At 44.9% G+C, this 13,346-nt stretch overlaps 1 protein-coding gene across 5 annotated transcripts in view; it reads right to left on the bottom strand.

Annotated features, from left to right (window-relative positions):
* PEMT (phosphatidylethanolamine N-methyltransferase) overlaps positions 1 to 13,346 on the bottom strand; it is a 91,673-nt gene that overhangs the window by 14,822 nt on the left and 63,505 nt on the right. For all 5 annotated transcript variants that reach the window (XM_073361843.2, XM_073361846.2, XM_073361844.2 and 2 more), the window contains one exon: positions 4,873 to 4,984. In XM_073361843.2, the coding sequence (XP_073217944.1) occupies positions 4,873 to 4,984 (112 nt within the window). The remainder of the gene's footprint in view (positions 1 to 4,872; positions 4,985 to 13,346) is intronic.

The raw sequence follows: 13,346 nt of genomic DNA, 5'->3' as shown, positions 1-13,346 counted from the left end.
AATTTTCCTCCAGGGCAGATTGGAAGAGGCCCTGGAGGTTTTTCGCCTTTCTCTGTAGCATGGGGCATGGGTCACTTGCTGGAGAATTCTCTGCTCCTTGAAGTCTTTAAACCACGATTTGAGGACTTCAATAGCTCAGACATAGGTGAGAGATTTTCGCAGGAGTGGGTGGGTGGGTGAGATTCTGTGGCCTGTGTTGTGCAGAAAGTTGGACTAGATGATCGTAATGGTCCCTTCTGACCTTAATATCTATGAATCTAAGTGTCCATAAAGAGAAGGACCAGAGCCAATACCAGTCTTTTAATGTATTGCAGATAGCCTGACTGGCAAGAGGATATTCTTAGAAAAACATGGCCAGTATCTATCTTCATCCCAAGTCTCTGCCTGAGAGAGTGGGCACAAAATGCCAGCATCCACTTATCTAGGCAGGCCAGGCTGAGGAGTCGAAATAGAGCTGGTGGGAATTTTTCAACAAAACAGTTGGAAAAGGCCAGTTTGTCCAAACCAAAACTTTATGCAGGACTGTAGGAGTTTCTTGGGTCCAAGACAGTATTTCTGGTCAAAACCCCAGAACAGCCACTTGCCCAGAGTTAGGGCACTCCCCTGGTATGTAAGAGATTCAGGTTCAAGAGCAGGGACTTAATCCCCCAGTCTCCTATCACCCAGGTGAGTGCCCAGAGCAATGGGCTGTTCTGGGGTCTCTCTCTCTCTCTATGGAAAATATCAGGAGGTCTCAGTTTTGTCCCAGTGTGGAACAGGAATAAGTTTAGAAATAACAAAATTATTTTGCAGGAGGGGAAGTCAGCTCCTGCCCAGCTCAAAGCCAGAGAGCCCCATGCCAACTCCCAAGGGAAGGTCAGTTTACATCGCAATCGAAGAGCTAGCTCTGAGAGGCAGTGACTGGGGCTCTCAACTGGGAATCGGGAGGCTGGGGGTCTATTTCCAGCTCTGCTGCAGGATCTTGGGGAAGTCACCTGCCTTCCCTTTGCCCGTTTTCCTTTGTGCGTTGCGTCGGTTTAGACTGAAAGCTTTTGGGATATGGACTTGGTTTGATTCCTGTGCCTCTCTACAGTACCTAGCACAATGGAGGCCTGCTCAGAGTTTGGCCGCTAAGCACCCCTGTCATGAGAATAATAATGAAGGTCTCTTGCACAGCAACCCTTTGCTACAGATACCTCAGAAACTTGAAAGGAGGTCCTAGGAGAAGAGAACAATCCAAAGATGGCCAGGTCTGTGTATGTAACAAGGACAGAGGGTAATGTAGACCCTTCCCATGGCGAAGATGATTGTATTTCATGCAATGGGTTTGCACATCTTCAGAGACACCATAATCAGCACAAAATGGAGGGGACATTTGTACAGGGCTTTTTGCCCTCATCCTTCAGTTTTCTGCAGAGCCTTCTACTCAAAGGGCCAAATCTTCCAAGGGCCTCCCCTTCTGCACACAGGTTATCCGCATGTTCCCATTTGTGTGTGCAAATCTTCATGGGCATGTGCAAATCAGATACCTGTATTTCAAAAAGCCTGACGGTAGGGTGACCAGATGTCCTGATTTTATAGGAATGGTCCTGATGTTTGGGGCTCTGTCTTATATAGGCGCCTATTACCCCCCACCCCCGTCCCGATTTTTCACACTTGCTATCTGGGTCACCCTACCTGATGGGCATGTGCATTTTGCTTACACAGATCGCTACAGTGCCATCTGAGGCTGCTTTGAAAGCTGGCATCCCAAAAAACCTAAAAAAACCTAGAAAAGGCCTCTGGGCCTGTCATGCTGCCTTTTTGGAGTGTTAATTCTATTCAGACTTTTCACTCCCCGTCTCTCCCAAACGCTCTGAGAAGCCACTGGGTTAACTGAGGGCCTTGGCTTCCAAGTCCCTCTGAAATGATTTCCATTTCAATGGATGGATTGGGAGACATAATTTAGTGTGTGCCCAACTGGTGTCACGCCAACAGGCCTCACGCCAACAGGCCTGTTAACTGCTGCTATGTCTCTAAGCTCCTCTTTGGATCCACACAGATAATGCCTGCCATTTCTCCAGCCTTCAGAGAGATTCCTTGTACCAGCCATGAAAGCCTCCACCCACACAGCTCTGTCCTGTGCCTGCTTCCATTTACTCCTCCAGGATACGCTGCATGGCTCTGTTGGTGCCTTATGCATCTTTATTTTATGGAGTCATTAAGAAGCATCAGCAGCTCATCATACTTCCCATTTAGCAGCTAATTAAAAGAGCAGAAACTGTAACCGAGAAAGAAGGCTTGTGTGAGTTTGCAGGGGAGAAGGGGATGCGTCATATGACTGGATACTGTCGCTTTCTCAGAATTAAGGGCCTGAACTCGCTGGAAGATATGCTGACAATCATCCACGACACACCTCGAAAAATCATCTACAACTCAGGTACTCATAAATACAGTCTGTTTTATGTGACACACACTGCATGTATGATCAAGCCCTTAGTCTTCAGGATCCAGTGGGCCATCTTTTAAAGAACAGACGATAGGATAATTAACCACTACAAAATATTTTTGGGAAGGTGGGGTGTCTCCCTACACATCTATTTAACACTCAGAGATTTCGAAGGCCTTGTATGCACTAAAAGCAACTGGTTTTAAATTCCTTCCTCCCCTAGTAAATCATTTATAGGGGCAGCCTTTTCAGATAGCCCTCAAGCAAACTACTGCGACCACTTAGGAATGGGACTGCTCTCACTGCATAAATAAAGCATGTGCGTAGCTGGAGAATCAAGGCCTGTATTGCTGAGAATCAAGCTCGGCAACATACAAAAAAATCAGAGTCTGCTCTCTGCTTCTGACAGAGGACGACCCTAGAGATGGAGCCGGGGCTTCAGTAGCTCTGCAAAGTCTGATTCGTTTCCTAAGAGACCTGGAAATGTTTATGTTAATTTTAAAAAGCCTCTTTACAGCCATTTACAGCTGAGCTCTCCTCTGGACTCTGTCACGTGGCTCTCCCCTGCATCCTTTGCATGGGCTGCTCCCACCAGCGGCATCTGGGTTGCGTCTTGCTGTTGGAGCTCCTACCAGCGCTGGCTCTGTTGTATCTTCTGCACCTGGTCCCCCTTGCAAGCTCCCGCCAACCTAATTTCCATTGCATTGCATGCACTGATCCCGTACGCGGAGTTCTCACCAACAACATCCTCACTGCATCACCTGTGGAGAGCGCTCTCTCTGACACCATCTCCAGGACACAGTCTTCACTCTTTTGAGACCCAAACCATGTCCCATCAATTTCAACAGGAGTTGGATTAGCCCCTTCTGGGCAGAGCTCTCCTGACCTCAGTGGGCAGTCCAGGTGCAAAATGTACAGTAGGGAAGCACCCAGGAGAGAAGACTTGTAACTGAGTTACACCAGTACAATATTCATTAAAGGCAGAAAATGAAGAAACAGGGCTTTATATAGTCATAAAATCACCAAATTAGTTTCTATTTTGTTGTACTCCTGCGTGGCAGGTACAGTAACAAATAATAAATAGCTTGTGATGTTGTATGGATCTGAGTTCCCAATATAACTTGTGGTGGTTTTTGTTTGCTACTGGGCAACTAAAATTAAACACAATATTACACAAAAAGCACTTCAAACTTAGAATACAGCACAGACCATATTGTTCATTAGTTGCCAGACCACATACTATTCATTTTTCTCCCAATCAGTCTATTAAACTTTGTTATGCTACCCAAGGAGTGTTCTTGCAAGGTTCCCATAGTCCTCCAGTCTTTTTCCTTTTTAAAGGTAATTATTGGACCATACTGATTCTCAGTGTCAATTTCTTAGTTTCTGTAGAGTTACACCAGGAATACATTTGGCCCTGGATGTTGATTTTTCCATTCTACAGAGTTGGCCAAGGACTCCACGCTGCAGAAGATCAGATGCCAAGATCAGTATTGTCTTTCTAGAATGTGGAGAGTATTTATTTTGTTCAAATTAGTGCTAAACATATCCGCGGGTGACGAGTGATTTATGTGATTGTGGGATAATACTCGGCAAATTAAAAGCCAGAATGCATGGCACTTTCCCTACACTACCAGATTGTCCCCACAGTTCAGAACATTTAGAGAACTTCCCTGTCGCGAGCTTTTACCTTTGCCACCTCTCCAGGATGTTTTGAGTAACGTTAACGAGCCACCTCCACATCGTCGCTCCGCAGAAACGACTCAGGAAATAGTTCCACCACTTTCACGTGTAATATCCCCGCCCGGCGCGGGCGCTCATGTCTCCCCCTAGTGGCTGGCCACAATGCCTAGAGCCGCCTACGGGGTCTTGGGACAATCCCACCCTGAAGGAGTTCTCCTCTGTCTCCAGAGATAGTCCATTGTGCTCCTGGTAGGAATACTGCTGTCAGTTCCAGCCCCACAAGTTCCAGCCCCAATCCAGTATTGCAAGGCAGGATGGCTCCAGCTGGGCCTCCTCACACCTCTCATGGTTTTTCTGAGGAGCACAATGCAGGCCTAGCTAATGTTTGCTGCCTCCTGCATCATACATGCTCAACAGCTAGGAACTCCAAGGACGTGGTGTGTGGGGCATTGTCTCAGTGGACCTCCTAGCCCTCTCCGGAGAGATCCTTCCCTGCTTCTTACATGAGTGAAAGACTCCTCACATCCTTCCCTACTCCTCCCTGAGTATCAGCAACAGGACAAGGCAGGATTTCACTTACACACCAAGGAGAGTGTGATAACCAAGCGGCACTTATGAGCCAGCTCCCGCAAAGCGGCAAATGCCCTCCCCAGCTAACCTGCCCAGCATGTCACAAGCTCAGCCCTAAATTAGACCCAGTGAACACTGCCACTGACTCTAGAGAATGATGAAAGAACGAGGTGAAGAGGCTGTGGCCCACGACTGCCCAGAGCTGTACTCACATGATGGACCAGCCAAGGTAGCAGGCAGTGCTTCCCCAGTACATGGGATTGTCCATTACATTAAAAGGGAAGCTTGTCACTTTCTCCTCCTTCAGGATGCCAAAGTAATCGCCTGTGAACAATAAAAGGAGTTTAGTGTTAAATATTGATCAAGCACACCAGAGGGTCACTGGGACGCAGCAGGGGCTCAAGGACAGCTGGGTCATTACATACCTCACTAGTCTAAGCTACCTGGGATCTCTCCTTTCCACTCTGCTGCCTTCTCTGTACAGCCTTTACTCAGCACGCTTGCTGCTCAGTTTTTCATCTCCACTCTAACATCACAATGTACTGAGCTGGTATTTTTTTGGTAGGGGATAGAGGCACTGGGGTTTCCTCTGCAATCCCTTTTCTGTCCTTGTCAGGCCAAAGAGGGTTGGAATTGGAAAAGGGTCAGAAAAGGGCAACAAAAATAATTAGGGGTATGGAATGGCTTCCGTGTGAGGAGAGATTAGTAAGACTGGGACTTTTCAGCTTGGAAAAGAGATGACTAAGGGGAGATAAAATCATGACTATAAAATCATGACTGGTTTGGAGAAAGTAGATAAGGAAGTGTTATTCACTCCTTTTCATAACACACCAACTAGGGGTCACCAAATTAAATTAATAGGCAGCAGGTTTAAAACAAACAAAAGGAAGTATTTTTTCACACAACACATAATCAACTTGTGGGAACTCCTTGCCAGAGAATGTTGTGAAGGCCAAGATTATAACAGGGTTAAAAAAAGAACTAGATAAGTTCCTGGAGGATAGGTCCATTGATGACTAGGGGCCAGGATGGTCAGGAATGGTGTCCCTAGCCTCTGTTAGCCAGAAGCTGGGAATGGGCAACAGGGGATGGACCACTTGATGATTACCTGTTCTGGTCACTCCCTCTGGGGCACCTGGCATTGGCCACTGTTGGAAGACAGGATACGAAGCTAGATGGATCTTTGGTCTGACCCAGTATTGCTGTTCTTATGTCCAAGCCCTCTAGGTTGTTTTTTATATTATATATATATTCCCAACATTTATAGGTTTAAAATAGCATCTGCAGTGACACTATGTGGGATGAAAACCACAAGAGCAACTAATATTTAGGCTTCAAGGGATCACCAGCAGCAGGTCAGGAAGAACTTGATCCCCTTGACACAACAACGCAGAATAGCATGTTTTACGAGAATTGTCAGTTCCTATGAAGGATGTGGTATTAGTCACTGCCAGAGACATGGTCAGTGCTTAGACAGAATGATGGTAAAATACCTTAGAAATGTGATGGATAGATAGACAGAAAGAATAAGTCCAGATGAATCACTGAACTCTTCTGATATGGCAATATCTGTGGTTTTTATATCACTAAACGTCACATCTTCATAACATCTAGAAATTAATCATTATAAAAGTACATTAACAACCCTCAGTGATGTATTTTATTTCCTGCTCTTTATATGCCAGAAAATTAATGGACTAACTTTTCTCCTCTGAAGACTTGGTTACAATGGTCTCAGATGAGTCCTGTCTGGATATTTAGCCACCCCACGTCATCACACAATGTGACTGCATTTGCTCATGAGGGTCACCTGAACAGGAATAGTACTGGAACTGCAGGTCAGTTTTTAGGTACATTGGTGACTATCATGGTGGGGGGCAAGACAAGAGAGAATTCTGTGGCTCAGGCTCCATCTTAGGGTTTTATATTGCCACTCATCACTGGAATACCTGATGTGTATTGACTATGCATGAGTGCAGGGAAGCCTACAATGTACCTGTCTCTACTTAGGGCTTAGCAGGCTCTTACTTTCATAAGCCACTACAATTCATGAAGTTCACCAAGAAAACTCAACGCTCTACATTCCATTTTGTCCTTGATCAGAGCTGTAATACAGTGTTCTTAGGGCTTTCCTTGCAAGCATCTACCATGCGCTTTTCAATGTCATGGCACAACGGATGCATGGGGCCAAATCATGCTGGATGCAACTCCATGAAAGCGCCTCAAACCCGAACTGCAGCACCTCCCGATCCATTCAGCAGCAGGTGAGCACTGATAAATCGCTCTTACACCGCTATCTTATGGTGACTCATTCATATCGCTTTGAAAACAGACTGGAAAGAATATGGCATGCAAAGCAAAGCTTGAACTGCTTTTAAATTTTATTTTGGGATACAGAAGGGAATGCAGGGTTGTCGCTCACGTGGGACCTTAAAGTGTGTGGGGCGGGCGGGTGGGGGAGAATATTTGTTGTATATATGGAAGCTCTGAAGAACATAATCTCCTAGAAAGAAATCCATTGCTACTTGGCTCCAGAGAAGTGGGACAGAGAGATACTCCACCAACAGTGAAGTAGAATCAAAAGTTTCAACTTCCATCAAGCGCAGACTGCAATATGGGTTATAGCAAGATCTCTGCTTGGAGTGAATGAAGGACTAAATGAAAAAATGATTTCAGGGTAAGGGGCTTGTCTCTCCCCAGGAAATTGACTGGAATAGTTATTGCAGAATAGCTTCCCATGTGGACCCTATTTCAGAATAAAAACTACTTTTTTCTGGATTAGCACACTGCCAAGACTCCAGGTGGGAAGCTATTCCACTATAGCTATTCTGTGGGGGTCTATTCTATGGGGGTCAATTTCCCCATGTAGACAAGGCCTAAGAGGGCTGGACAGTACATGGCAGCCTATCTAATCATACATTGACCTCGGGCATATCCCAGAAGCTTTAATGTAGGAATCAGTCAGATTTTAGAACAGGTATCTAAAATGCTTTGTTGGTTCTACCTCCAACACATCTCTCCTCATTCAGGGCCCTGATATAGGAGGAGATGTCACTCCTGCATGGCTTAATTTGCAAAACAAAATAAGCATATTAAGGCACAATTAAGCTTCTGAGGTTGGTCATCAGGGCAGAAAAGCAACATTGTTAATCAGAATAAAACAGGCCAGAGCATGATTAGACCTGGGAGTCAGGACTCCTGTGTCTTATTCCCAGTGAAAAGAAAAAGAGTACTTGTGGCACCTTAGAGAATAACAAATTTATTTGAGCATAAGCTTTCGTGAGCTACAGCTCACTTCATCGGATGCATAAATGTGTTAGTCTCTAAGGTGCCAAAAGTACTCCTTTTCTTTTCGCGAATACAGACTAACACGGCTGCTACTCCGAAACCTGTCATTATTCCCAGTGCTGTCATCAACTTGCTCTGAGACCTTTGGCAAGCCACTTAATCTCTGTGCTTTATACGTGCTTCCATACCTCCCAAGAGTGCAGTGGGCTCAATATACGTTTGTAAAGTGCTTGGAGATCTGCAGATAAAAAGCACTATAGGAGGGCAAGCCATTATCATTATTATTATTGTTATTACATGGATCATCCTGCATTTTCCTTGGCCTCACACAGTGCAAAACATTTGCTTCCAAGATTATACAGCTCCTGTCCAATTAGACCAGGCTTGCTGGCTTTGGCTATATGCGACTAAGTGTAATAATTGCCTGGTACAAATGTTATACATTTGAGCTGTTCTCTTAGTTGCTTGGCAATCTTCTTCTGAGTCACTTCTATAGACTGTGTTGAAATGCTCCAGGCTTCACCACAAATACCACTGACACCGTATGTCCTGCTACATATGCGCCACGGACTCAGTCTCACAGCCAATTCCTGCACCTTCTTCAGGGTGTATCCATGTGCCAAATATTTTTTTACCCTCCTGTCTTTGTGTTTGTCTGTCAATGCCTCCATTCATTGCACAATGCTAGCTCCTCCAAGGCTCAACGGCAAAAAAATGCACCTATCTTGCTGGCATTGGCTTATCGGTGGAGTTATGCCTTGTTGGGGCTTTAGTGCATAGATCTCCAGGGAGGCAAATGCTGCATAATTTGCGAATCCCTGTTCCAAACAAACACACACGCAGCAGCCCCGTGAGTTTGTGGAGCCTGTTATTAACATTCCTCAGGCCATCACCACTACTCAGTGGGATCTCTGACCTAAATCATCACAGTTAAAAAACAAAAGGAACACTACACTAAATCATCTTGAATACCTTTCTTCAAAAGCAAGTCCTAGGAAAAACAAACTGGCATTCATTTTGGCCAGCCTGAATGCTGACATCCTGCAGCAAAAATTGCAGCAAAAACGTGTGGCTTTTAAAATATAAGAACATAAAAATGGCCATACTGGATCAGACCAATGGTCCAGGTAGCCCAATATCCTGTCTCTCACAGTGGCTAGTGATAGAGACTTCAGAGGGAATGAACAGAACAGGGCAATTATCAAGTGATCTATCCCGTCGTCTAGTCCCAGCAACTGGACATTGGAGATTTAGGGACACCCAGAACATGGGATTGTGTCCCTGACTATGTTGGCTAATAGCCATTGATGGACCTATTCTCCAGGAATTTATCTAATTCTTTTTTGAATCCGGTTATACTTTTGGCCTTCACAACATCGCCTGGCAATGAGTTCCACAGGTTGACTGTGCATTGTGTAAAGTATTTCCTTTTGTTTATTTTAAACCTGCTGCCTATTAATTTCATCAGGTGACCCCTGGTTCTTGTGTTATGTGAAGGGGTAAATAACACTTCCCTAATCACTTTCTCCACATCACTCATGATTGTCTAGATCGCTGTCATATTCCCCCCTTAGTCATCTCTTTTCTAAACCTGCCTCCTTTTAGGGCCTGCAAAATTATATCCGTCTTTGTCTGGTCAGACAGCAAGGGCTGTCTTACTATGTGTACGTACAGCGCCTAGCACAATGGGGCCGTGATCACAGATGGGACCTCTAGGCACTATCATAGTACAGATAAGTAATAAATTGCCTGCAAATAACCACACATACAAATAAGGGGAACTAGACATCCTAGCTCTGTGAACGTGCCTTGAATCAGGGATCTCTCTCTCAGTCAACACTGGCACTCGCATCTATTTGCTCCTGCAATAGATTTGTTTACTGTTGACTATTAAAGTACATTTGGGCTTCTATTAATGGAGGCAACAACATATGTCCATCCCTTGCACAACTCTGCTAAGCAAAGCATGTTATTTGTCACCGGGCCACAGCAAATCAATTCCATTGCCCTGCTTTCAAACTAATTCTTACTGCAAGAGGCTTGAAGTTTTGTGGAGAAAAGCCTCTGATCTACAGCTGAATACCTCATACAGAGGAAGGCAAAGGCAAAGAAAGCTTCTGGCAATGCCACGCTGCTTTTACTGGGAGCTTCTGGAGAAGGTAAATGCTTTTGCTGCACGGATGTGTTTTATCTTTGGCAGGGACAAATCACAATGGAGATGAAGTCTGAGTATGGAGGCTAAATCAATGGCAGTGCTGATAATGGGAAGAAAGAGTATTTGCCAACCCTTGAAACAAGTAACAAACCAAAGATAGAATGTGCACTGTGCAGAAATGAAAAACAAACCCAAGAACACTGAATGGACCATTTCAGCTAAGAAGCTTTTAGTCAATATCAGCGATATAGCAATCTCTGCAGCCCAAAATAGCCTTTCCTGACAAAATACTGTCCTCAGTCAGCCCAGCTACACTTTACAAAAGGGGGCTCAGGGGCTAAAATCTTTGATCCCAAACGTATATAAAATATATATATATATTTCCCATATATATTTTTTCCCCAAAAATATATATATGGGAAAGATTAACCTGGATGGCAAATGAAATTAATGAACCAAATGACATTAATAGACAGCAGGTTTAAAACAAACAAAAGGAAGTATTTTTTCACACAACACAGTCAACTTGTGGAACTGCTTGCCAGAGGATGTTGTGAAGGCCAAGATTATAACAGGGTTAAAAAAAGAACTCGATAAGTTCCTGGAGGATAGGTCCATCAATGGCTATTAGCCAGGATGGGTACGGGTGGTGTCCCTAGCCTCTTGTTTGTCAGAAGCTGGGAATGGGTGACAGGGGATGGATTATTTGATGATTACCTGTTCTGTTCATTCCCTCTGGGACACCTGGCATTGGCCACTGTCAGAAAACAGGATACTGGGCTAGGTGGACCATTGATCTGACCCAGTATGGCCATTCTTATGGATCTCAATTTTGTAAATGGCCCTGGGTCTTGCTAATGAGCTATATTTAAACCCCAGAAATTTAGACTCAGACTGTGGGGTGTTTAGGAGCTGAATGTGTGGCTCGACTGATCTCTAGCTCAGATACTTCCCAGGTTCTAGGTAAATGTCATTTCTAAAATCTCTAATAAAATTATATCTCCCTAAGCTGGAAATCAGTTGCATTGCCTCCAAGTCCATAGGAAGCCTTCTGCTAGGGCTGTGACAATGTTCAATGGGGCTCAGATCTCAGGTTTCACTCCAGGTTTCTCCCTTTAATGAACAATAATAGGATGGTAGAGATTACAAGGCCTGGGGGCACCGATCTGGATTGACAAAGAACTTGACTGAACCTTTTCCCAATCTCAGACTGAACTTCTTGTGGCATTTTCAGCTGGAACAATGCCAATATTGCCTGGTCATCTCAGGGACAGATCTGATAAGATATCTAGACAATGGGGAGTGGAGAAGCTTTACATAACAATAAATAACCCTAGCTCTTATAAAGCACTTTTCTTCAGGAGAGATCAAAGCACATTATAAAGGAGGTAGGCACCATGTTACAGGTGGGGAAACTAAGATACAGAAGTGACTTCTCCAAGACCACCCAAACTTGGCCACTGGCCAAGCTGGGACTAGAACCCAGGTCGGTCTCCTGACTCCCAGTCCAGCTCTCTAACCACTAGGGAACTCTGGCTGTCCAAGCCCTGAAACCTCTGGTGGACTGTCCACTGGAGCGTCTCTTTCTTTGAGGGTGAAATTTACCCCTATGCTGAGCGTCCGCACAAGCCTTGGGCCCCACTTGAGACTCAAGGAAGCCTCCAAAATAGGGAGCAGCCCTTTCTCAGGAAGTGGGAGGTTGGGATCTGCAGTCTTGGTTGGGGCTTTCAGCTCCTATGTTTGTAGGAAAGAATTCAAGGTGCCCATCCACTCTGTAGGGGTTATTTTGTATCTCTGTGGTTCAAGAGCAGTTTAATGTATATATGTCAGGCTTTCTACAGCCTCCTCTAGAAACCACCTCTGCGTTAGCTGGTTATAAAGCCCCACCACCACGGCTTCTCTGCAGAGACTAATAAGTTTCAATGTAACCCAACTGACAGCGTTTGGTCAGGTTGGGTTTACTTGTAACCACGGTCAATGCTTTCCTTGCTGGAAGGAATAATGCATAGATGGGAGACAGAGGGACTGAAAAATACACTCCTTCCCGCATGCAAAAAACCCCATTACCTCATTTAAGACAACTGTCCACCACTATGCATGTCAGAAAATAGGGCAAGCCGCACTGGAAGAGAACATTAAACTAGAATTCCAGCAAGTGTTTATAGCTCTGCAAATTGCTCCAATTGTGAAGGCACAATGAGGAAAGGAAATGCTGGTGAGCTGGCCCCAGTGACCGCTGAGAAGAATTATTTTGCGGGCGACAAAGAAAATGAAGCTGCATGAACCGAAATGAACAAGCTCAACAGCCGCAAAATGGAGCCTTGATCCAACACTGCTGGGTGGAAAATTGAGTGGCACAGAAAAACTTGTTTAGGAAGAGTGACTCATTGTCATCCATAGGCTCCCACAGTTTAGCCCTTTCTAAGCAATTTAAACGTATTATTTAATCTGCCTAGCCAGATACTTATATGGCCCCCATCATTGTAACAGAAGACAAAAGGGACCTTGATTTTGCTGAAGGGTTGAATCCTATTCCCATACGTTTTCGAGGCCGTTGGGTGTTTCAGGTTATACCAAAGCTTCCCTCTCCCTCGGATGTAATGCAATGACCTCATTCCTGCTGATCAAACACAGCCTTTCTTACCCAAAGCAAAATGTAGATCCCAACAGTACTAGAGAATTCACCCTGCTTCTCTCTCAAAGATACAGGTGCCCAGAGTTACAAGGAACAAGTAAAAATGCACACTCAAAAGAAAGCTCCATAATTGAGAGGAAAAATATTTCCTTGCTGTCCTGGAGTGCCATATTTTGAGTAGGGAAGGAATTTTCCCCTAGGTCAGACCGGCAGAGACTCTGGGGGGTTTTTGCCTTCCTCTGCAGTATGGGAGCAAAGGTCACTGGTGGATTTAAACAAGTGTAAATGGTGGATTCTCTGTAACTTGAAGTCCTTAAATCATGATTTGAGGACTTCAGTAACTCAGCCAGAGGCTAGGGGTCTATAACAGGAGTGGGTGGATCGGTTCTGTGATCTGCGATGTGCAGACTAGCTGATCATGATGGTCCCTAAAGTCTGAGAGTCTCAAAAGAGAACAGCAGGGCTCCAGCGCTGCACTTGCAATAGCTGGGTCTGCAGTAAAGTTCAAGTTCGTGGCACATATCAGTAACTCTACTGCAGAGAGAACAGGAGGACTTGGGGCACCTTAGAGACGAACCAATTTATTTGAGCACGAGCTTTCGTGAGCT

This window comes from Lepidochelys kempii, chromosome 10 (assembly GCF_965140285.1).
Source record: "Lepidochelys kempii isolate rLepKem1 chromosome 10, rLepKem1.hap1, whole genome shotgun sequence".
NCBI lineage: Eukaryota > Metazoa > Chordata > Testudines > Cheloniidae > Lepidochelys > Lepidochelys kempii.
This window is presented reverse-complemented; position numbering and strand designations above follow the sequence as displayed.